We start from the raw sequence: 25,256 nt of genomic DNA on the forward strand, positions 1-25,256 counted from the left end.
CTTTTGCTTCCTGTCTTACTTGGTATTTGCTAGTAATTAATTTTTGCTTAGATAGAGTCTAATTTACTGGAACTTACTCTTCTTTTTGAGTTGATGATTAATTGAATCAGCTTTGGATACTCAGAAGCAAGTAGGACAGAGACAACAAATAGGGATGCATGTGGCCTTGAAAAGCGAAAGAAAGGGAGTGGTTAAGGCTACTGCCCCCATGCATTTGTGATAATTAAGAGAAGATCAACCTTCTATGAGAAATGAGGTAAAATGGGTGGACTGATAATTGGCCAGGCCAGCTAATGGGAAAGAACTTGAAAAGAGCTTTAAAGCCCAGTGAGTCAGAAGCCTTGGGTACTTATATGCCTTCTCGTATTCACTAAGGATAAGAGATTCAATTAACCAAAGGAAAACGGAGGAGTGTATGAGCTAACATAATTTTAAGAGTTCCTACACTGTCATTAGAGCAGCTATTACTCCTTTCTGTTACTAATAATATATTTTAAGTATTTGGATAAGGTGAAAGAGAGCTGTATATCATCAGACAGATCTATAATTAGCTTCCTTTCATGCTTATTACCCTCTTCATACTCCCCTGCATCCCCACACTCCAAATTTAAGTCCTGCAGGAAGAGCTTACCATGGGTCTGATGCAGTGCCACGCTTTCAAGAAAACTCTCATGTTTGTATTCTCAGATGTATATTGCATGCTTATAATTACCTTGAGTGTTATGGAGACTGAGGAGGGGATCTATCACGTTCTGCAGTTTCAGGATATGTAAGAAATAACATCTCCTGCTTTGCCCAGGTTAGCATACTGAAGTGTTTATTAACTGCTCGGCCAAGGTTGACCATTTTCCTCTAGGGAGAGTAGGTGTAACTGGTAGAGACAGTAAGAGGACTGATGAGTGGTTGTGGTAGTAAAAGAGTTGGGTAGCCATAAGGTTTATATTAGCAGGTAGGCATCCTACACTATGAGCCAGCTGCTTTTTGTTTGGATTGTGCCTGACAAGAAAAAATGGTGCAGTTATATTAGGAATGCAGTACATGGCCCTTGTCTAGTTTAATAGGATGCTCAGATCAATTATTTTGTGGTCTGAGCATTAGGATTTCTCCAAAATACAACTGCAGGGCTAAGCAACTCTTCTAGCACTGGATTTGTCCCAGTTTTCATGGCCTTTTTGGCCGTTCTTTAGAAGAATTAGTAGCGTAGCATTAGAAAAGAAGGGGTAACGTAACCATTATGACTGTGTCAGAGAGTCCCTGGATGCTCTTAGGTCTGCTGCTTTTCTGTTGAACCAGTATAGCGAGTGTGAGGAGCAACATGGTTATTTTTATGTGCAGAGGGCCGAAGAGTGACACAAGAATTCTATCCTTAATTTAGTCTCTGTTGGCAGTCCTGTTAAAAAGACTTGCTGACTTTTTGGCTTTTTTTCCTTATTTTCTTGAGTAACAAAATGGTATGGGGCTTAGGGAACTGAGAGCTGATGGTTTTCTGATGTGGGAGACTTGACTTGAAGAATATGTGTGGGTGTGATACAACTCCTTGGTGATGTGCTGTATACTCTAGCTATACATTGTGCCAAAATAGACAGTAATCCTCTTATGTGGGATTGTCAAGTAAGTAATAATAGAGCACAAGTCAGTGCCATCAGTTCCGAGATTTTTTTTTTAATGAACATAGTTATTATTCATATCTCCTGGGTTATTTAGTACTTATATTAAGTTCTTCTAAGTCCTGCAAATATTATGTTTTACAATAGTGATGTCAGCTGCTATCAAGACTTTCCTATTCGTCTTTCTAATTGATGCTCTTGCTTTAAATAAGGCCACAGAGATTTTGAGTTTTATAATTCCACTCATTTCCTAATGTGAAAACTTGAGATGAAGAAAAATTTGAAGATCATTTTGTCTGCGTAAAACATTTCAATTGCCTTACAAGGAGCCCTGGAAAGATCTGAAGCAATCAGAGTTGCTGTCTGCAGGCTGTTCATCCCATTTAGAAAACATGAGGTTGGCTGCTCTGCAGCGGGGCAGACACGATAAGCTGTGCTGGAGGAGAGACGCAATTAGCTCGACAGCGAGCGCAGTCAGAGCAGAAAGGGAGGTCTGGAGGCGTTTAATTAATACTAATGCTTTTGTGCTTACAAGGCCCAGAGTCATGGTAGGTTACTGCTGCCTTGCTCTTGTGGTTCTCAAACCTGGTGCCTAATGAACATTAGATTTAGTAAAGCTTTCCAGGCAAGTTAATAAATTACAACCAACTGTGGCACGTTCCCCTTGAAGGTAATGAGTTACACCTGATATTGAGTGGGAGCACGGTCTGATCTGTAAAGCTTTTTCATTTTTAAACAGGTAACAAGGCCCTTTGGAATTTTTGTACTACATTTGTTTAAGTAATCTGAAATAATGGAAAGGAATGTAGTTTATTAAACGTTTTTTCTAATTACTGGAGCAATTAGGGAGAAATAAACTTTTTTTTTTTTTTTTTTTCCATTATGAAAACAGTTTTGGGCAGGTATCATTTTTATTGATATGAGTTTGATGGCAAAATTACTTTTGATGAACAAGTGCTGAGCCATCAATGTATGCTTATTTGCATAGCTTGTCATTTTGAGATGCATTTTGCTATTTAGTTCTCAGTTTTTATTCATTTCAACTTCCATTCATTCTTGGGTGGAAAATACAAGTGAGATCCCATTTGTTTGAAGGTCGTCTCTCTACGTAACTCTTGCTTCTGTTTTCTTCTAGTACATCATTCAAGACATACCTGAGGATTACTTTTTCCATCTTCTCCTCATGAGAATACCAGCTCTGTTGGCTTCAGGCTTACGTGTTTTTATATTTATAAATGTTTCCCTGATGGGTTTCAGCGGTGTGTGTTAATAAAAGGATGATCTCTGTGATGATTTACTCTTTGTGTAGGAGCACCAGTATAATCCAGTTTGAGTTGTATTATACAAACTTTAGTTTTGGTTAGATACTGCTTGTGTTTAAATATCCCCGTGTCACCTCTTCTCTTAATGGTTATCTGTATAAACAGCTTATTATTCCATTTTGGGAGCAAACTTCCATATCATATTGCAATTAATATAGTGTTTTATCACACTAATTGCCTGTTAGTGCAGTTTTTGTGTGATTAAAGTATTCTTATTGTACATTACCGTATCACCCAAGACTTGCATAACAAGGTAATTAATTTACACTATCTCCAAGGAATAAATGAAAAGTACTGGATGAGGGTCACAGCCTTTGATAATTATTTATATAACAAGAAGAAAGTTGAACAGAAGTGCTGGGATTTTCCCATTTTGGTGGGAAGTGCATAGATTTTTTTGATTCCCAGTTTGATTTTTAAGTTCATAGCTTTTTGTCTCCTTAGTCTTTTGGGACTTTCCATCTGAACGTTGTCACTGCTGAGGTGATAGCTTACATGATGCATAGAATCATGAAAGCATTTGTATTGGAAAAGGAAGACCTTTAAGATCATTGACTCCAACCCTAGCTGAGCTTCCTCATTGCACATTTTTCAGTGGAATATTTTCTCTAGAGGTTTTTTCCTCTCTGTTATTGTGACCATTTGAAACTCTTACACCGTTGCTAACAGTTACGTTATCCATTGATAAGCTTCTTACACACTTGTAAATACAAATTTTCAGGGTTATGTTGTAATGAATTGTAATACATTATTCATAAATGTGGTGCTTATGTAGAATAGAAGCCAAATATAAAACCCATTTGGTCTTAAACGGTATTAAATATTGAAAATGAATGATAAAGTGATAAATGAAGAAAATATAATAGGGACTGGTCACCCCGGTAATAGACATGCTCCCTTTCTTTCCTTTGCAGTAGGAGTTTCTCTCCCTGCATTTTGAACAGTCAAGCAGACATCTCCGCAGGATCCTGCCAAACTCACTGTGTTCTCCCTTACCTCAAACATTTCATTTTATTTTCTTATAACCAGGAGAAATTATATTCATGCTAAACTGTTTGTAATCTGCTTTTTGATACTGCAATGATGAATCTGATCTAAAAAAAAAAAAAAAAAAAAAAAGTGTAGAATAATGTATGAGATTAAATGCTGTTCTTTTACTGAGTAGCACATAGGGAGATGGATGTTACAATCCAATAAGGTATTTCTTGTGAATCCAAATACATTATTCTTACAATGAAAGGTCAAATAATTTTCATGTAAAAAATAATAGACTAGGAAGACAGAGCAATGCATTCTATTTTTCAGAAATGGCAATGAATGGAAGTAGGGCATCCTGCAGAAATGTTATCTGAAAAAGCTGTGTGAAGCCACAAGAGAGGGTACCACCAGACACCAGTGCTAAAGGGAACCGGTGTTGAACCCCACCAGTGGGGAAGGGCTTGTTTTCAAGCCTGGCTTTTCTTTCTCCTCATAAATAAAGCTAGTGAGTCTCTGCAGAGATCAATATCTCCACTGTGACAGGGCTACCTGTGCATGTGCTTTTAGCTTGGTTTTATTTTAGTTACTATAAATATAGGAGGGAGAATAGCTCCATTCTTTAAGATTAAGACTTGATTGTTTGGCCATCTTTACCTTTTCCCTGGCCACTGATATCTGAAGTTGTATTGAGTGATGACAGCCTTGGCTTGTGGCACAGGAGGACCTCTGGGAAGCTGTGCTGTGGTGCCATACCAGTGGAGGACTTTGGAAAGGAAATTAAACAAACCAGTCAATAATAATAGCTAAAATATTTTAGAAATGTTGCAAATTTTGTCTCCTAGAAGAAAATCTCTACAGAAATGGAAGCCACCTATTTTTTTTTTTTTCTTTGAGTGGAATAAAGTAGCAGCAGTAAACATAGCACGTAAAACGTACGACTCAGGTGAGTTTACTGAAAAGCTAAATAGTTCTACTAATCAGTGCTCTTGCTGTCTATCTGAGATTGTTCAGGATATTCCTGAAACTGGGCAATAAGGTGGAGAAGGCGGTTTTCTAATTTAGTTTCTTCCTGTGACAGTCTGAAGACATTTCATTGATTTCTGTGGGGTTTTTTTCCTGTATCACACCAATGTAAAGGAGAACATGGTGTGATCTAAGTTTTTTGCTTTTTCTTTTCTTTTAAAACTATGCAAATATCTTTTTTAGTGCATCATGTGAGTCAGTTCCATAATTGAAACATTACATATTTTCTGTGATTTTATGGAAACAAACAATCACTGTGTCAAATAAAATATTTTCTCTATGGACATTTATAAAAGTGCAACAGAAATGAATGGATCTTTTCACAGAAAATAGGCTAGGAAAGGCAGTGTCCATCAGCCGTGTGCTAAATATCCTGAATAGAAAAGCCTGGAGCAGTACCTCTGAATTGTTCCTCTTCTGGAAAAGGAGATGCATGCTGTTAGAGTTACCTACACAGTTTCACAGGTATGAAACTGAGAAGTAACATTTCAGTTTGGTTATTCAGCTGTGTTAGCTGCAAACAAGTGTCTGATTCTGCTGCCGCAACTCTGCTGGTGTTGTCACTGCACTGTTTTGATCTTTCAGTTGCTGATCTTTTCCCAACAGTTTTAGTGTTTAAAAAGCATAATGCTGTGTTACTATCATTTCTCTGTTCCGAAAGAAACATTTGACTGAGTGGTTTATTCTATGAGTTAGCAAATGATGATTTAAATGCGCTTGAACCAGCAAGAGCCTTGGTTGTGTAAGCGTCTCTGGCTCAGAAAACCTCCACAAAGCACTTACAAAGTGATGAGCAAAGTAGCTGTGGTGTTTGGGAGCACAAATGGAGCAGCCATGATGTGTTTGAGAAGGGTTTACACAGTTTTGGGGGTTAGAATTGGCCTCTAGGCAAGGACATGTTGCTCCATTGTAACATGTGGCGACCTTAGGCATGCAGCAGGCGAGCTGCTTGGTGGAAAAGGAAATTACTGTGAGAGATCTCAAAGCTGAATTTACTGTACCGTGTTTTCAGTGTTTTGAGTACTGTGTCCTGTGTATGAGTGTTACCATGATACACTTCATAAAAGCAGCTGAAGAACTTCACATGCGTAAAAGGTTACAGGAGATGAAGGTCTGTGTTTCTCAAAAGTTCTGCAAAGAGCCTTTATTAGCTTGTTTTGTTTTGTCTGACCCATTTGTGGTCTGAAGCAGACTTGTAATCTTGAGATGTTTTTTAAAATTTATTAGAGACTTGCAATTTGAATTAGGGATAGGCATGTGTCAGATACAATTATCTGTGTAATGATATAAACATATGGATCTGAGCATGTTCTGTTAGCATATACAAATAATTTATACAACAGTTTTAGTTCAAGGGAATGTGATGGATTTTTGTTCTTGAGGCAATTTTTTATTGTAGATTGTGTTTTTATTTGCAGAGTTTGTTAGAATCAAGTATGATTTAAACAGCGTTTGAAAATTTAAGAGCCTTCTTGCTAGCGTTGCATTTTATTCTTTTAACTTTCACATTATGTGTCTCTTGTACCGTGACAACCAGTCATTTTACAAGAGACAAACGAAGGCTTGCACCGCACCTTCAGATGTATGTGTTTAATAAATATTAGCGAGTGGTCTGCTGAAATTCAGCCTTCACTGTCATAAATTAATCTCATGACAATGTAGTTTCTTAAAATGATCACTGCAGTGGGTAACAGTTGCACTTAGGTATAGCATGCAGAATTGAAATGTAGTACATGCTTTATATTTGCTCTTCGAAGAGCTACTAGGTGTTTCAGTTTATACTGATGGACATTTTTATTTTTTGTCTATGAGCTGTGGGCTTCCACTTGTTATGTTGCAAAATTCATCAGTATGAATCTGAACATGTCGTTAAGGATCCAACAGTGTGTGAAGACATGTCTCTTCTGTCACATATTGTAGAAAACTCCCATAGAGTGGAAAGATGCCAGACCAATTTTCATTAGACTTGGAAAAGCTCTGACAGCAGCAGAGATCACTGGTAACACTTGCCATCATGGTTATTCTGAGCAACTCCAGTATTGTTCCTTGAGGACCTCCCTGTCAATCTCTCTCTCTCTCTGTCAGAATTATTTAATAACTGAGGTTAAAATTTCCCAAGGAGACTAAGGAAGTCGAGGGACCTGACTTTCAGTGAATTTCAGTGGGATTTAGGGCTCAAATTGAATTTTCTTTGCAAACATAAGATTAGTGTTTCAACAAATTGCTTTTTGGTGGTAAATTGATTGAAAGCTGTGATAGTTTGCAGATTGTGTACATAAGTGTAGTCTTCCAGTTGAATCTTCCTAATGTAAATAACTGAAAACATGTTCCCTATGAGAATGCATGCAAATGGACAAAGATACTAGAAAGAAAAGGTCACTGAGTTGCTTGAGTGAGCAAAATCTACATCAGGAAATACATTTGATTTTTGTTGGTAGTTTATATATTATTTCCAGAGCCTGCCTGAGCAGTGTCGATGTGTTCAGTGCCAGCTCAGTTCAGGTCAGTTTTTCTGGGGTACGTTTGCTCCTTGGTGCTCTCAGTCACCATGGCAGCCAGGGATGCCCAAGGGTGGCTAAGGACAGCCTCGAGGTTCCTTGGCTGGTGCAGCCAAGGCCACCACCCATGCTGGGACTATCTCTGCTGAATGCTCAGCTGATACATCTGAGAAATGGCAAAGTGCACAGGGCAGCTCTGGCCATTTCCTTAGCAGGGTAAGGCCTTTGGAGATGTCTCGAGACGGCATAGCCAGGAAGGAAAGGTGAAGACTCTTCTTGTTTTTTGGCATCCTTCTTTGCAAAGGATGAGGTCTGCAAAATTTACTGTGTTAGAGCTGGAAAGAGAATTGGTGGGATAATTTTATGCTTTGTTGGGCCAGAAAGGGCTGTTATGTTCATTTACTCTGACATCTGTGTTCAATAAGACTTCATTACAGTGTTGTCCCTATCCAGAGCTCTAGTTATATAAAACCATATAGCTTAAAACAAAGCACTCAGTTAGAGAGAATATGCCCTGTCCCTAGGAATATAATAGAGTTAATTATTTTGTTAAAAAAGTCACTGCCATGAAAGTGTGTCTAAAGTTGGCGGAAAGTCATTTCTACATAGCCTCTAGCCACCACTTTCTTCATGTCTGTGAAAGCATCTTTTACTATTGAAGAATAAAAATATGCTTAATAATCTCTCAATCTAAGTAGCTGAGAAACAAAGCTGTCACATCTAATTCTACTCGCAGAAGAAAGAAAAAGCCAGAGTGAACAATCCTTTTTTTTTTGAATTGCAGACTAAATGAAAGGATATTGGTGATTTTCTCTAAATCATGTCAGCTGAATAATTACATTATCTAATTATTGAAAGTAACTTTAGCTGATTAGAAATTTTTCAGATTTTGTAAGTCAGCCATATATGGTGTTTTGAAATAATCTTGGAAAGATCACTGTAATATAAATAGTTTTCTCTTGGAAATGCCAACACTACGAGTTAGTAATACTTCTGTATTTTATTAATGTATTAATATATCTTATTGGAAGTGGGAATGAGCTGCAAATGGAGCTGTAAATCACAGTGACAATTTATATCTTAAAAAGAAAGACAAATTTAGCTATAATATTACCATTTGTAATAGGAGAACCTTTTGTTAGAGCGATATTTTAAAGCTACACATGGTGTTAAAACTATGCCATTTAATAATATTGATAAAAATGTTGTGATGGTCTTGCTCTGACTGATTATGATATAATCTTGATTATAAGGATATAGTCATTTACATTTTTTTGTGTTGAGAAGGTTATTTGGCTTTGATCATGTTGAAATATTTAACTTAGAATGAATTCTTTTGATCTTTATGTAGGACTACATAGTAGCATTTAAAAAAGTATATTTTTTTTGCTTGACAAGTAGAAAATATCAAACCAAAGGAAACCATGTAAAACACATTACTTTTAATGTCAAACTAAAATATTTTTGCAATTTTAATTTTATTACTGACATTGCATGTCAATATCTACCTTTCCTCTTGAGGTATATGTTTGTTTCTTTCCAGACCTGACTAAAATGGCCTAAGGAAATATATCTATAGAATCATATTTATTTATAGAACCAGTTTGTTACTAACAAATGGTGTCTGTGGTGATTTTCTCTACAAAACAAAAATTCAAATCAATTTCCTGCCTTTTGGTTTCTTGAAAAGGTGTATTCACCTCTTTTTTCCGTGACTCTCTGCAATCTCAATTTCATTTTCTCCCATTTCTTGAAAATCTCTAACAATTCATGTCCCTTTATCAGATTTAGGAGGATCTGCAGCAGTAGCTCGGTGCTTTTTGTTTATCCATGGTTTGGCACCCGTTAGCTCCTTGACCACGGGGAAGGAAGGGTTTGCAGGGGCACTGCTTGATGGCATTTTTCTGTAGCTGGGATGAAGAGATTCGGTTTGGTGCTACAGCGAGAAGTTCTTTAGTCCCTAAGCAGAACATGGGGTTGAATGAGCTCTCATGTCTATCTTATGATCCCTCTCAGGAAAAACGAGGAGAAATCCGTACCCAGAACCCAAAGTTCAAGTTTTCTTTCCAGAATCAAACATTTCAACATAATTCCAGCTTCATGAAAGTGCCCAAACAATGTTGTTCCTGTGAAGATAAAGACTGTATTTTGAAGCTTTGGAAGTTTTCATAAAATAGTGGTGTTGTTCTTTAGCTAAAATAAATGGTCTCCTCTACAGATGTTTTTCAGACTCTTTGACCTGTGATAACATTTTCAATATTGCTTCAAGTTATACAGCTCTGCATTTCACTTTGCCAATTGTTTAATACGTTTTTATTGAAGTTTTTGCAGCTTTCAGCCTTTCTGAATGTAGAAAAATAATTTTTTAGCAATGTTAGGACTCACAGGGTCATCTGCAAATTACTGGAATAATGGGCTTTTGCTTACAGGCAGATTTTCAGTCAGATATGAGTAATGAAGTGTAATTACTGTTGTTTCGGTTGAAAGATGAAAATGTAAGTGCAATTTACAAAGAAAATAAGAAATGCTGTGTGGCTTGCCCTTCTGCGAGAGGTAGCGAAGGGAAAATGATCACCAGCATTTTCAATAATTAACCTATACCTCCTAGGCAGGAACCAATTTTTGAAAGGAAATTAATTCTGAGGGAATATGATTGAAGCAATTTCCCCCTTTACTTCTTTGTTCTATTGTCTTGCTGGTGGGACAAAACAAAAATGAATATAAGTGCACTTACTATCAGCACCTAACCTTCCCTTTCAGTAAATATTTGGTATATTTCCTCTACTTCCTCACGTTTTCTTTCCTAGGCACAAAAGACCTGGCTTTGAATAATGATGAAGTATAAAAGAATGCATATCAAACCTACCTCTGAAAAACAGATACTTGTGTGCCATTAGCTGGTTCGTGCACAATAAAAGCCCACATCCATAGATGTTGGGTATTTAGTGTATATAGATTTTGCTGTGGAATAGGTACTTATTCACAGTTCTTCTGATGGTTCATCATGGCATACTCTTAACATCTGGTTCTGTGCCTGATAAATTTCACTGGGCTCTTCCCTGCTTTTCTTCTGGGAGTGGGTGCATTCTCCCAGCTCAGAGAGATAAGAGGACCAGAGAAATATATTTCTGTTGGCTTGTGCTCTTAGACTACCTGAACATGTTGTAAAACAAATTAAAAATTAATCTTAGTACAAAAACTCTGAAGTACTCTTCTGGGCTGAGTTCTTCTGGTCTTGTAGCTATGGAGCTTTCCAGCTGTGATTTTAAATTTGATCTCCTTTTTTTCCCCCCCATTTTCTTGTTTGGGATCTGCCTGTTGTGATCTACTTGAAGGCCAAATCTCAGCTTTCACAGTTTGATATTTTTCGCTTACTATAGCCTGAAGAAAAGGGGATGGTGTGCGAGTGAACAGCCCTGCCCCGTTCTAGTGTAGCTAGAGGTAATGCTAAACACATGAAAATCAGTTTTTTAAAGGTGAGATCAGCAGAGTCTATAAGCACGTGCCTGGGGATAATCTGTAGTGAAAATTAAATATGTATTTGTAGCCTCATCTGCCAAACTATCAAAAAACCCCCAAAGCCAAGCAATTAAAAGGCAGAGGTGAGATACTCCCATTTGACACGACCTTATGGAAGGAATGCCAATGAGTCAAGAGCCTGCTTTAGGATCTTAAAGACAGCCAACAGCTTCAATGTCCTTTTAGTAGGAACACCGCTGGGTATTAGTGCAAAAGTGCCAAATCATGCTTGCTTCAAGGGAGAAGTCACACTGGCTTCAAGAATACTTTTAATGTGAATGCTAAATTGAGTACTGTGGATTTAGCTTCCAGTGTTTGAATGAATGGGAAAAAATACAGTGAAATTATCTAACCAGTTATTAGTTAAAGTTTTTAAAAATAATTTGGAGTAGTAGCTTGCTTACAATTTAGTTAATAATAGTTATATTCAGTAGATAATTTTCTGTATGGAAATGGACACTGCTTCTATTACATTTCATTGTTTTGTTCTGTGGAGTAATCAGAACTTTGGGATGCTGGCAAACCAAGAATTCAGAAGGGACCAAGGAATCTCTCAGTAGATGTTAACACAAATGGTCAATGTCTCTGTCTAGTTGCCTTACTATTCACAAAGGAAAACATTCTTAAGAAACGTGCTCTTTTGAAAACTCACAGTTTGGGAATTCATGCCTAGTGAACTTCTTTGGGTATGTTACCTTGTGTTTATAACACGACATACCAACGTAAACTTAAAAAACTTGAAGATGTGGAGCATTTTTGAGCACTGATTTCCAGAAAGTAACAGCCAAGAGCAGAGCTGTGCCTTCTGTTGCATCTCTCTGGACATTCTGGCTCTGTTCAGTACAAAGTAGTGTGTGCATCTGTCTGAGACCTAAATTTCAGTAACAGTACTTTTTCCATATCAAAATTTCCTACGTAAGGAAAAAAAATTGGGTGTTTTAAGAAAGATAACTGTTACTCATGCGTTTAAGCAGTTGTTGACACTTCTATTTAAAAAAAAATTCCAAACATCTATTTAGGTTACCAATGCCTTTGACTTCATGGGAAGACTATCAGAACATCTTTGCTTTCAGTTTAGGTTCTGATCATACAAGTATAGATGTGTTTATCTTTGGTCATGCAATCAATACACATCAGTGAGGACTACCATATGCTTATAGTTAGTTGTATGTGCTTTTGGAATATCACCATCACAAGAAGATTCTTGTGTTAGAATTGGTTTAAGAACTTATAAAGCTGATAAAACCTGATCTGCTTTAATTATCTGATCTAAGAATTTCTTTGTGCATGGTGTCTAAATTCAGTTAACCACACTGATAGGAAATTGCACTCAGAAATTGCAGCCATTTTCACTAATCTTTTTCAAAGGATGTGTCTTTTTCATATTTACTTGCTAACCAGAAGTCATTCTTGGTAATATTATCAGGAGATGTTTATTTATAGGTGAATATAAAGAGAGGAAAGACAGATTTTGATGAAAAACCCCAAGTAATATTTGTGAGTCCCAAGCAAAACAGTTGTCTCTAAAGAATGGGACAGTCTCCAATTGCCACTGGGATTTCTACTTCCATAGTTCTCAGGTTCTAGGAATAAGGAAATAAAGACTCTGATTTTAAGAACTGGAGTAGTTTAAGTATCTGTAAAGGTGATATGCCATGGTACAAGTATAAGCTTTTGGTATTTTCTTTGGTATTTTCAGTGTTCTTGCATTTTGGATTGGATGCAGACACCTGGTAGTGTAACCAAAAGACAAGTACTGAGTCTGTGAAATTTTGGTGTAAGTGGGATTGCTTTGTAGGCATTGTGGCTCTACAGCATAGTAATGACTTGGAGCAGCATTGCAGTGACAGTGTATACAAGAAGTACAGTTTGGGACTGACAGCCTATTTCACCTGGTTTTCTTTGGGCTTGCTTTCCTGAGTTTTTATGGATATAGTAGAATTGGATCCAGTGAAAATGATTATAATGTTTTAGGACTTGACCACAAATGTTGAGTACAAACCATGAAGCAGCTTAGCTGTTTAAATCAGGGAATGATATCTGTTTTAATACAAATGGTATCTTAACTATAAAGCTGTAAGAGGAAAGTAAAAATCTCACACTTTTCATCTAGTGTTGGCAAGTCACATAAATAAAATTGAAACATATTTTATTTAATTTAACTTCCAGCTTTTTTTAATGGAGTGGTAAGCTGGACCATTTATTTTCTTTTCCATGGTAGGCATGTAAAATTATGCTTTAGTTATGTTTCTATATAAATATGTCTTCCAGGTCTGTGGAATCTGCTTGTTAAAATAGTGACAAATATATTCTATACAAAGATCAAGAGAGGCTACTGAATTAGTTTCATTGCTCTGTTTATTGTTTTGAGTGGAACACTGGATCTGAGAGACTATTAGAGTCGTGGTAACACTAACATTTTGAAAGGAAGTGATTTAAAGATGTGAACTGGACATTATTATCTGAACTGCAGTAAAGCTCAAAGCATTGTTTTTTCCTGAGCAAATAACCACATTAAAGAAAAAATCCTAAAGCATGTATAGATATGTTTGATTGTGCGTTTGTGATGAAAAGAAGGAAGTTAACCAGTTTCCTGACTTAAAAGCTTTTGAGAAGTCTGCCTGGCTTCTGCTCACAACTCAGTTTTCTGTCCTCAGGCTCAAAAGAGTGGTTAATAAACTGTATGTTTCTTGGGGTATCTTCTGTGTGGGTGAAATTAAACAAAATGAGGGAAACACATCTTTATGAATGGGAGCAATGTTTCTTTGAAAGCTCCTTTATACTTGATCCTCGCTATCTCATCACAGTGCTGTGGCATAAGAGGAACGGGAGAGCTGGGACCTGTTCTCCTTTGAAACCTCTGCTTGTCAGCTTTGCTCTGTGGAGGAATCAAAACCTGCTCTGTACCCTAGAGAAATAACAGTGCTGCTCATTCTCCAGTGACAGCATAGTACAGCTTTCCAGTGACACGTGCTGCTGGTAGCACTGAAGCAGATGCTGTGGTACCATAACATGGTGGTGCTTCTTTTGCTTGCAAAATCCCAGGTGCTCACACTGCGACTATTTTTTAAACCTATAGTCCTTGACACATAAATATTCAAGGTTATATAAAGTTCATCTTGCATTTCTGTTAATGCTTAGTCCTCAGATTTTAAATAAGTAACCTGTAAACACGGGTTTCTTGCAAATTCACATGAATGTTTTCTTTTTGTTGTTGTTTTTATTCTTCGTGATGTCTTTCAGGAGGGTGTTGCGTCCTGCAAAATCTATTAAAATTGCTGTACTATTCTGACAGTAACAAACATGCATATACATACTTGTATACATATATACCTTCAGAATGCACCCTGTAGCTTTTGCAGAATTTTGCAAATTCTAAACTTCCATTGAAAATAGAATAAAGGTCAAATTCTGCTTGTCTTACACATGTATGAAATGAACAGTTGTACTATGGTGATGTCCTGCCAAGATTTGGACAATGGGGTCTTTCAAAAATGTTCCTTCTCCTCCAGTGATAAACTGTGTGTGGTGACATGTGTGTGCACACAGAGGAGATGACAGTGAGTGAGCAATATATGCCTTTGTTTTTACTTCTTTAACCAAACTGTGTCTTTTCGAACCCAGAAGCCAACCTGTTGTAGCTCACTAATGTGTAGTTTCTGTTCCTCTAGGCACAGTATGTGATTTGTGACTTTAATTGGTACTAGCATGGCTAAAGAGGCTCAGTCAGAGGGTTCACATATGCATTTGAGGGTGCCACAGGGACATATGTTATATATTCCCATATACAGAGCCTACTGAAGATTTCTTTTGGTGTGGTTAGAAGAGGAAAAGGACATTGACAATATATGTATAACCTCTGTCTCATTAAACTTGGTAGTGTAGGTAGATTTAAAAAAAAAAAAAAAATTCTTTGGCAACAAAGTTTTTTTCATGTATTTGGTGTTTACACAGAGATTTTCAGACCCATAGAGGATTCAGCTCATCTTATCGTAGTCAAAAATACTGTTCTGCAATAGGCTGTACGTAAAGCTTTCTCCTGATGAAGAAGAATCTCCTATGAATAAAACAATAGACAATATAATAATTTTGTCAAACATTGTCAGAATAGCAGCATTCATTGCAACATGTCCCAGGATAACTTTCTTGTGGTGAAGAATGACATTGTTTAATCTTATTTCACATGGATAGGTAAATTCCTCATGTAATTAGGTTGCTAATTCTCTGACTCCTCTTTTCTCTCCCATCCAGCATCTTAGCTGTGATGGCAGTTTATGGCTAAGCCTGGCTAGCCACAGCCAGCTGCAGTTTTGAAACTAGATCACCTTGCTAGTATGGTGTAGAGCCCAAGATATGCCGTGCTGAGGACACACTCTGTGAGGCAGTGAAGCTCCTCCAGTATAAAGCTTCAAGGAATTAAAATTGCCGTGGCTAGATATCTTGGGTGAAAATGAACACTTAAGTAACTCTGAACCAGGATATTTTTACTTATCTACGGTCTGTGTCAGAGGTGGAGCAAGACCAGGTTTGGGAGGGCTGAGACAGGTTATCCCTCATCACTGAAGAGAAGGTACACCCAGAGGAGCAGATATGCTTGGTAATGGAAACTCTTAACCACAACACTAAGACCTTTGGAGAACAGGAAGACTTTAAAGAATCCACAAGATCTTTCGTCTTTGAAGCTGTCCTGTTTAAATAAGGCTGTGTAACTTTAGTAAACCAACCTGTGCATTCCTTTGAAGACTTAGAATCCTACGTGACAGCAGCAGCAGCAAGCTACAACAGACTTCTGGGGAAAAGCTTTTGCCAGGTCCAGTCTGAGCTGGTTGTGTTGAATGTCATGAGTTCTCAGATGGCTCTAAGTCACCCTGAGATCAGCTCAGTTGGTTAGAGCATGGTACTGTTAATGCCAAGGTCATGGATTTGATCCCTGTGCGGGCCATTGGGTGGCTTACAGCTCAGAATATTCTGCAGTTCTGTGAAGTCGGGTACGTGTGAGTGACCTGCCATTGTGCTTTCCTAGAGAGACCAGTGTTCCCACAGAGCTGTAATATGACTTGTACGCATTGAACTTGTGTGGCTAATGCAGGAACTCAGAGGGGTGCAATCCTGCAGCTCAGTGCAACCCAGTCAGGAGAGATTCAGATTGATGTTCTAAGCCATATGTCTGTATTAACAATAGTTTCCTCCTTTAATCTGTTGAAGATGATTTATAATTTGGAGTAGAGCTTTTAACTCGTGGAATGTCCTTGACCTCTGTTTTATCATGGGAAAGGACATATTACTGCTATTTTACAGCATAGGTTTTTGCGACTTAGAAATATTTGTAAGGCGATGTGCAAATCTAAGCATCAGTTAAGCTTATGGCTATGAGGTTGTAAGACAAATCCTGGGTTTCCTTAGGTGCAATCTAAAAAATTGTCTGGATACTGTGTGCCTTGCCTCAGCATCACAGTATTCCAGCATGTCCCCTGATAAAAATGTTTACTTCCATTAAAAGATCTTGGCTGTTACATCTGTGCAGCTCCCTAGATCAAGATCCCAGATCATGGCCTGAAAAGGGAGGACCAAAAAGAGCTAGCTGAAATCCCTGGCTGAAGGCTGAAAAGAAGGTGCTTATACATCATCTACATGTTTTTGAACCTTTGTCATCCAAAAGCTGGAGACCTTGTAGTGCTCTGAGTGGAAAAAATTCTGAAACAGTTCTCCATAGGATTTTTTATTTGTGAAGCAGGTACAGTTTTGATAACACCCTTATTGAATCCATTTCCAGTTTAGTTCCCTTTCTGTATCATCCAGTAATCCTGGTGGCCTACTTGGGAATCAAAAACATCTTTATTCCTGAATATAGCTGTGAGGACTGTGACCAGAATTTTAAGGGTCCAGGACCCTGGAGTAGCCTGCCAAGGTGACTTATGGAGCTGGTTTACACTTCACTTCCTCAGCAAGGTTTGAAAGTTTGGGGCAGATTCTTTCAAGTAGCTAATTTTGAAATACTGAAATGTTATGCTTGCCATGCTCTGTTTAGTCCTGTTTATAAGTCTAAATCATTTTATCGCACTTGGTGTCCAATTTCTGATAGTGACCATTATTATTTGCTGAAAAAGATTCTGTAATGTGTTTTAAGATGGCAATTTTAAGAACTTACCTGGTGATGCTTCCTCCTGCCATTGACCAGGAACATGGAGTTCTGTGTTTTCTGAAAGACTCAGAAATTGACATTTTGCCTGTAGGTTATATTAAAAACAAATACAGCCTGAACAGCATGTAGTAATTTTAAAATACTCCTGAAATTGTCAACAGGATTTCTTCCTGTAAAGGAGAACAGTGTACAGAATTACTTTTACCTTTGTTGTGCAATGTTTCTGCTTACAGAGAAAGCTCTCTGAAGTTTCCAGGTGTACAAAATACACTATTTGTGTAGTGATTTGAAACCTAAGCAGTTGCTGCATTTTGCTGCTTTCAGTGGCAGAACTAAAGCTGAATTAATGCAGCATAAGTATTTTTTTTTTGAATACTTAAGTGAATGGAGGATTAGGTCAGTCTTTTACTCCCTTTGTGTTTCCTCTTTAAGGATTTTAGAGATCTGAGTTTGCTGTAGTTGTCTGAATCAATTTTCCAAGCAAACATTTGTAGCACAAAATTTATGATTGGTTGTGGGAGTGTGGAGATAGTTTTTGTTTGTTTGTTTGTTTTTTCTTCCTCATGATGTGAATTTTGCAAGTAACAGTTACTGTGGGATTTATCTAACCACTTGCTGCTAAGGAGCAGAGTTTCAATGTCTCATGGAGCATTTTAGGCATACAGAGAATTGTTTGCAATCAATTCAGTAGGGAACATGGCTGGAATAAATTTAAATAGTGAACACAGTTCTGAAAACCATTATGTGAAAAGGACTTCAGCAAAATCTATTTATTCAAAATCACAGTTTCATAAAAACCAAAAATGTGTTTACAAGAAAAAGACTTAAAAGTGCTAAACTGTGTAATCAATTTGTGGTCTGGCAATATTTTTTAGTATAGGCAGTTTTACCTTTTTTGGTAGCTTCTGTGATTTTTTTTTTTTGTTTTTCCTGCAATAAGGCTCTCTTTTTACTTGTGAGAATGCTCTTTTTCTTCATTCTCTTATTTCAAAACATAAGATGGAAATGTGCAAGTTATTCTGGGTTAATCAGGCAGATTTAGTGATTTCTTTTGGCATATTTTATCCATGAGATATAATTTTCTGTAACAGGTAATATGGAAACTCAAGCTGTATCAGCTCAGTTATGGTTCTTCAGCTGCTGCAGTCTAGGATTCAGTACGTCTGATTGAGGATGGGGCCAAAAAGGATGGAGTCTGCATATTCCTGTTGTGGACAGGGACTAGTCCAGTAACCATGTGGATCTAGAGAGAGAATTACAGAGAATTAGATAATCATGTGCTGCTAGAGGATCTGCAGCAGCTGAGCAAGTGTTGCTGTGCTGGAGCCTGGGTTTTGGTGGTACAAGATATGTGAGCAGACAGCAGAGACCAAGCCTTTCACCCCCATGCCTTTTATACTCACAGCCAGACCATATGGGAAGCAGGGCAGGAGCATCTTATAAGGAATGGGTACTGCAGGATATATTAAGGAAGGGAAGGGATACTGTAGGGAATGGAATGGAATGGAATGGAATGGAATGGAATGGAATGGAATGGAATGGAATGGAATGGAGTGGAAGGGAATGGAATGGAATGGAATGGAACAGAGCATTTCACTTGGAAGGGACTATCCAGCTGCCTGACTGCTTTGGGACTGATCAGGAGCTAAAACCTGTTACTAAGGGAGTTATCCAAATGCCTCTTAAACACACTGATAAGTCTAGCACCTCCACAGGAAACCTTAATGAGTGTTTGACCTCCCTCTCCATAAAGAAATGCTTCCTGAGATCCAATGTAACCCTTTCCTGGTGAAGCTTTAAATCATTGCCATGTATCCTGTCACTGGATACCAGAGAGAAAAGATCCAGTGAGTAAAAGTCCCCTCCTCAGGATGCTGCGGAGCAATGACATTGCCCCCCAGCCTCCTTTTCTCTAAACTAGAGAAGCCTCAAGTCCTTAGCTGCCCCTCACAGGTCATTCCTTCCAGCTTTCACCAGCTTTATTGTCCTTGCCTGAACACATTCAAAGAACTTCTCATCCTTAAGTTGTGGTGCCCAGGACTGCACACAGTGCTCCAGGTGAGGCTGCACCAGTGCTGAGCACAGTGGGATAGTCACCTTCCTTGGGCAGCTGGTGATTCTGTGTTTGATGCACCCCAGGATGGGGTTTGTCCTGTTGACTTCCAGGACACGCTGCTGATCCTTGCTGTGCTTGCTGCCAATCAGCACCCCCAGATCCCTTTCTGCAGAGAGGCTCTCCAGACACTCCTCTCCCAGTTTATGTTTGTGCCTGATTAGTCCATCCAAGCTGCAGAATCTGCTATTTTAACTTGTTAACTTCATGCCATTAATCACTGTCCAGTGCTCCAGTCTGTGCAGATTCCTCTGCAAAGTCTCTTGTTCTTCCAAAGGGTCAGCAAGCACCTCCCAGTTTGGGATCATCAGCAAATGTGCTAATGACAGATTCAACTCCTGCAGGTCGTTGGTAAATGTATTGAACAGAACTGGCCCTAGAATTGACCCCTGGGGAGCACCACTGGTGACCAATTGCCCCCTTTGAGCTCTGCCCTTCAACCAGTTCTTCACCCAGCACAGCTGCAGCCACTCCTCCCACAGCTGGACAAGTCGTCCTGGAGGATGCTGTGAGGGACACTATCAAAAGCATTACCAAAGTACAGAAAAAATGCATCTGTCACCTTTTCTTCATCCACTGGGTGGGTGACCTTACCATAACAAGTTAGTTAAATAGGACTTTTCTTTTGTGAACCTATGTTCTGTCAATCTCTGAAATAGGAATATTTAATTTCTTAAAAAGGACCATTCTTTTATACACAGTATTAGACCGATGGTGACTAAATTAGAATGTTGTATTTTGCTCTTTGAGTACAATTTTTGTTCTTTGCGTTTCTGCTGTTCAATTTTTTTTTGCGTTTCCCTACCAATAGTTAGACTTTTTAAAAATTTATATGTTAAATAATTTTCATTTGATTTAAAAGAAATTATACCAAATAGGAAAAATTTTATGTAAGTCAAGTATGCTTTCCATCCAGAATATCAAAATAGTGTATACTTGCATAATTTGACTGAAAAATGTACAGAAAGCACGAATCTTCTTACTAATATGTGACTTTGGCAGAAGTTGCTGCCTTAGTTGCAAAAAAAGGTTCCTTAAAGTTCTAGCTTGCAAAACTTCTTGTTTAAAGAAGCATAATTTACTTTGTGATTTCATGTGTAAATAAATAATGAAACATTAATTTTATTGATGTATGACTGACCTTTTATTTCCTCAGCCATCATGTATGTAATGGGAGCACTTGGACCTGCAGCTGGATACTTACTAGGAGGACTTCTTATTGGTTTCTATGTTGATCCTAGGACGACCGTGTACATCGACCAGAGTGATCCCCGATTCATTGGAAACTGGTAAGGATCAAGCATTTTTCAGAGCCATTCTCTCAGTTGCTGGTAGGGAATTAAGACAGGTTAGAAGATTCTATCCCTTGGGGACTTGTTTAAGGTTGCAGAAGGAGGCCAAGGAAGATGATGTTTCTGTTGATTACTACATGCTAAAGATGATGTTTCTGTTGTTTACTATACACTAGTCTCTGTCAGAGAGGAAAGGTTTGCCACAGGAGTGCACAGGAGCAGTGCATGGAAAACTCCCTGTGTTTGGCTGTTCAGGACTGTCCCTGACCACAGTGGGCATTGACTGACAGTGCTCATCACAGGGATGGCAGGGCAGGATATTGGTGTTGCAGGTGGCCATGGAGGATCTCTGCTGCCCAGAACCAACCCCTTCCTGCTGGAAGTTGGATTAATCTCCTCTTTGGTTTTCCAGAGGAGGCAGCATGAAGCACTGAACTCTTCTGCCCACATGAGAAACACTAGACTTTACTGATCCTATTCCACATGAAAGAGATAGGATGGAGTCAGAACATGCCCTTTCCAGTCTGTCTTTCTCAGGTGATGGCTTGTGTTTAGGCAGCAGATGCTGTAAATCATCACATTATTCTCTAATAAGGAGTAGGCTTCCAGCAGTATTGAGATGTGGCAGCTGTAATTGTTAGCTGATGTCTTCAGGCAGCCTTTGAGATGTGGCCTCCTTGGCAATGTGTCTTTGAGGAAGCAGGTCTTCAGGAGGCTTTAACTGCCTTTTCTCAGAGAAATCATAAATCTGCCTTGAGGTTTTCATGCAATCTCAGAAAAAACCTGAAGTTCATTATCCCAGGGAGAGACCTCTGCTTTGTAGGTGTAAGGTGCAGTGTCAGTTCTCCTGCCCTGAGTTGGTGTTTGTCTCTGTGCCACTGCAGTCAGTCTGTTTCTGTTTATTCTGCAGTGATCTTTCCTGACAGTTTGATACGAAAAATTCTCTCTTTGGAGTCTTCTTAAACCTTTGAAGATTTAACCCCGCTTTATTAGTCTTAGTCCAAGAGCATTGTAGCACTGTTTTGTTGAATTTTCAGCAGGAGGAAGGCAAAGCTGAGTGCTGAGTGTGGCCTTGGGGTTAAACAGCTCCCTGCTTTGATTTGTCTACTGACTGATCTCACTGAAAAGATCTGTTCTGTGAGTGTGCAGCAATGTCACAATTTGGACTATTCTAGTATAAAAGATTGGGAATCAGGGCAAAATATTAAACATTCTTTGTAAAAGTCTTACACTTTTGTGTAAAAAAAATGCATGTTTTTAATGACGTGTTAGAACTGGTACTCAGCGTCTGATCAGTACTTTTTGACAGAAATTGCAAACAGGCCCATAAATATGTTTGTTAATTGAAGTCAGTGGGGCTGTATGAATGTGGGATAAACTTTTGTCTTTATCTATAACACAACCACTGATACAACTGAGTTTTAACTCAAGCAGCTTCAGCAAAAGTAAAATAGCCAAAGCAACAAAGTCAGTTAAAGTAATTCATAGTTTTTCTTTTTTTCTCTTGTTGATTAAATCTGTAGGGTCTGGCTTTCCTTGATGGGTATCCCAGGTCTTTTTATTTCTCTTTCATTTTTGACTGTATTAGTTTTTTCTGTCTTAAATTTCTGAGGAGGATCAGCTGCTATCAGGTCTCTGATAATTTGTTCCACAATCTGTGGTGGCCTCTCATAAAAGTTGAGTGGCATTCATAGCATTTGTGTCTCATTCTCTTTTCTCTTTCTGAAGCTAGGTCTACCTATTAAAAAAGCAAGACTCCTACAGTGTGAGGGTTAAACCTTTGTCACTTTTTACTCACTAACTGCCTGGTTGCAGAGAATTCTGGAAGTGTAGACTTCCATTCCACTGAAATGTATTTTCTGGGACTGTGACATTTTCTCCTTGCAGGGAAGTGCTGTGTAGTCAGGTTTATTTTTATTTATGCAATCTAAGAATTTGAAATGTAAGAGTAGCCCAACACTTACTTCAGCTGACACGCTTTAAAAGTATAGCTATATTGTGATAATGTAATGGGAAGTCATACATGAGATTTCTGAGTCTTTGTTTCCCTTGAAGTGAATTAGTGTCTTTGATTCCTATCTTTTCTTTATTATAGCTGTAAGGTTCCTAATGCAGCCTATCACAGGATTCAATTTAACAATTTCCATTGTTAGAGGAGGCAGTGCTTACAGACAATATAGTGAGTATAAGAACTATGTTATATGGCTAAAATAAAAGTAATATAACCTGTTTTTTTTTTTTTTTCCTTAAGCTGTTCCTTTCTTGGAGGTATATTTGGTTTATCTCTCATGCAACATGGTAAAGTAAAATGATTATTTTTCAGGGTTATTTCTGGTCTGATTATTCCTTGAGTTTCGCAGGACCTAGATTTCTCCTCCTAGGATTTGCACACCTGGGGTTTCTGTAGGTGCTCTGGGCTAAATTTCCAGCCAGCTGTCTATGCTACCTCATCAAATGTTTGAAACTGTTTTTTATTCAAATGTGGTAACTGTAGGGTTATCTGTTAGAAATCATTCATCATGTTGTTGTCTGAGAACTGTTAATGTGCTATATAGGGACCTCATTAGTTGTCGAGTAGCCCTTGGCGGTCTGTCAGGTGCTTTGAATCAAATTTTCTTTTGCTGACACTTTTCTGAACTGTTTTCCTAGTTCAGAATCTGTTCAATACTTGGATCTTCCTATATAGTCTTTCATCAACATTCCACACAAGGAGTTTAAAGGAATTCCTTCAGCATTGTCTTCCTTAGCTTTAATTGCTTTATTTGAGGTCCTAGGGCTTGTGCGGATGCCTTTGAGGTATTCTTCTGCATATTTTCTTTGACTTTAGAAGACAGAAAATCAAGGGCTTTTTAGATTAATATAGCTCCTGTTCTGACCTCTCAATTTCCCATTGTAGGTGTCCTTATTATTTTTGATACCATCTTCTGTCTGTTTTCCAATTCTTTGATATTTCTACAGGAAGTTGTCAAGTGTAGATGGTGAGATAATTGCATCCAGTGCTGTATTTGTGACATCTCCAGCATTTGGTATGCTGTAATAGTGGTCCCTTTGGATTTGAATTTCATTTTGTGCTACATTACAGGCCCTGTCTCCTTTGCTGTTTCCTCCTGAGTGGGTGGTTGCAGATTTCTGCATATTATTGCCATAGATTATTTCTTTGATCGGTGCCTTTGCAGCCCCTGCCTTTGAGATCCTGAAAGGGTTGTTGCTACATTTTTATACAGACTGTGGATTTATTCTGTCTGACAGTGCTGACTAATCCTCCTAAAAGTCTGCTTTCTAATCCATGTATGTTATCAGCTAAAATGGATGGAGGATTTTCTGTTTACATAATATCAAAATTAGTCAAAACTTTCAGTCACTTATATTTGCCTTGCGAAAGCTTCCTGTAAGCTTCTAATAAAAATAGTGTTACACATGGCTGTTTATTTGTTGTTTGCCTGAGTGTAAACACTTACCATACAAAGCATTGCATATGAATTTGTTATTGTTTAAAAATAAAGTTTGCAGTATCTTTGCATTAGAAATACGAGACCAAATGCTTTTTGTTTCCTGTGCAAGTAATCCTGTCTACTCAGAATTTAAAATGTTTAAAGTTTGAACAAATGTATAATTAATAGTGTAAAGGTAGTACAAAAATATGTAAAAATTGTTCTTGTATTGGGTTTCCATGGCAAGATTTTGGTAGCAGGGAGGCTACAGGGGTGGCTTCTGTGAGAAGCTGCTGGAAGCTTCACCTCCAGTGTCAGCCAGCTGCAAGAGGAGGCTGGCCAAGGTTGAGCCCATCAGTGGTGGTGGTAGCACCTTTGGGATAACTTAATTAAGAAGAGGGAAATGAAAAGTCATGTGCAACACCCACAGCAGTCAGAAGAGAGTGAATGAGAATATGCAATAGAAACAGCTCTGCAGACCTCAATGTCTTTGAAGAAGGAGGAGGAGGTGCTCCAGTTGCCAGAACGGAGATTCCCCTGCAGCTAGTGGAAGCCTTTCATTACATTTTCCCTCCCCTGTCCTGCTGAGGATGGGGAGTGATAAGAATGGCTTTGGTGGGCACCTGGCTTCCAGCCAGGGTCAACGCACCATGATTCTGGAAATTTGATAGGAAAAAGCTATAATTGTCGTGGTTGGATATTATAGTAACCTGATTGACTTCACTGGAACTTCCACACACTAGTATAGAGTTGTGTGGTGGGTTGGCTTTGGCTGACTGCCAGGTGCCCACCAAGCTGTCTCACTCCCCTTCCTCAGCAGAACAGGGAGAAAATACAGTGGAGAGCTCGTAGATTGAGACAAGGACAGGGAAAACCCTCACTAATTACTATTATGGGCCAAGTTGACTTAACTTAGGGAAATTAATTTATCACCAGTTAATAACAGAATAGGACAGAAAGAATTAAGAACAAACCTAGAAGCACTTCCTACCTACTCCTTCCTTCTCCCAAAGCTCAGCTTTGCTCCTGACTCTTCTAAGTCTTCCACTGGAGTGATGCAGTGGGCTGTGGAAAGGGGATCGTGGTCAGTTTGTAACACCTTGTCTCTGTTGCTCTTTCTCTGCTTCAGCAGTCTTTTCTTAACTGGTCCAGCACAGGTCGTTTCCATGGGGTACAGTCCTCCAGGAAGAGAATGCTCCAGCATGCAGCATCCCCTGTGGGTGACATAACCTGCCTGAAAACCCGTTCCTGTGGGGGCTCTTCTCCACAGGCCACAATTCCTGCTGGAGCCTGCTCCAGTGTGGATTCCCCACAGTCTGGGGGTGTATACC

At 38.6% G+C, this 25,256-nt stretch overlaps 1 protein-coding gene across 1 annotated transcript in view; it reads left to right on the top strand.

Moving 5' to 3' along the window:
- SLCO5A1 (solute carrier organic anion transporter family member 5A1) overlaps nt 1-25,256 on the top strand; it is a 74,183-nt gene that overhangs the window by 11,606 nt on the left and 37,321 nt on the right. Inside the window, exon 2 of the mRNA XM_040066867.2 lies at nt 20,359-20,491. Coding sequence (XP_039922801.1) covers nt 20,359-20,491 — 133 coding nt within the window. The remainder of the gene's footprint in view (nt 1-20,358; nt 20,492-25,256) is intronic.

Source organism: Hirundo rustica, chromosome 1, assembly GCF_015227805.2.
Source record: "Hirundo rustica isolate bHirRus1 chromosome 1, bHirRus1.pri.v3, whole genome shotgun sequence".
Taxonomy (NCBI): Eukaryota; Metazoa; Chordata; class Aves; order Passeriformes; family Hirundinidae; genus Hirundo; species Hirundo rustica.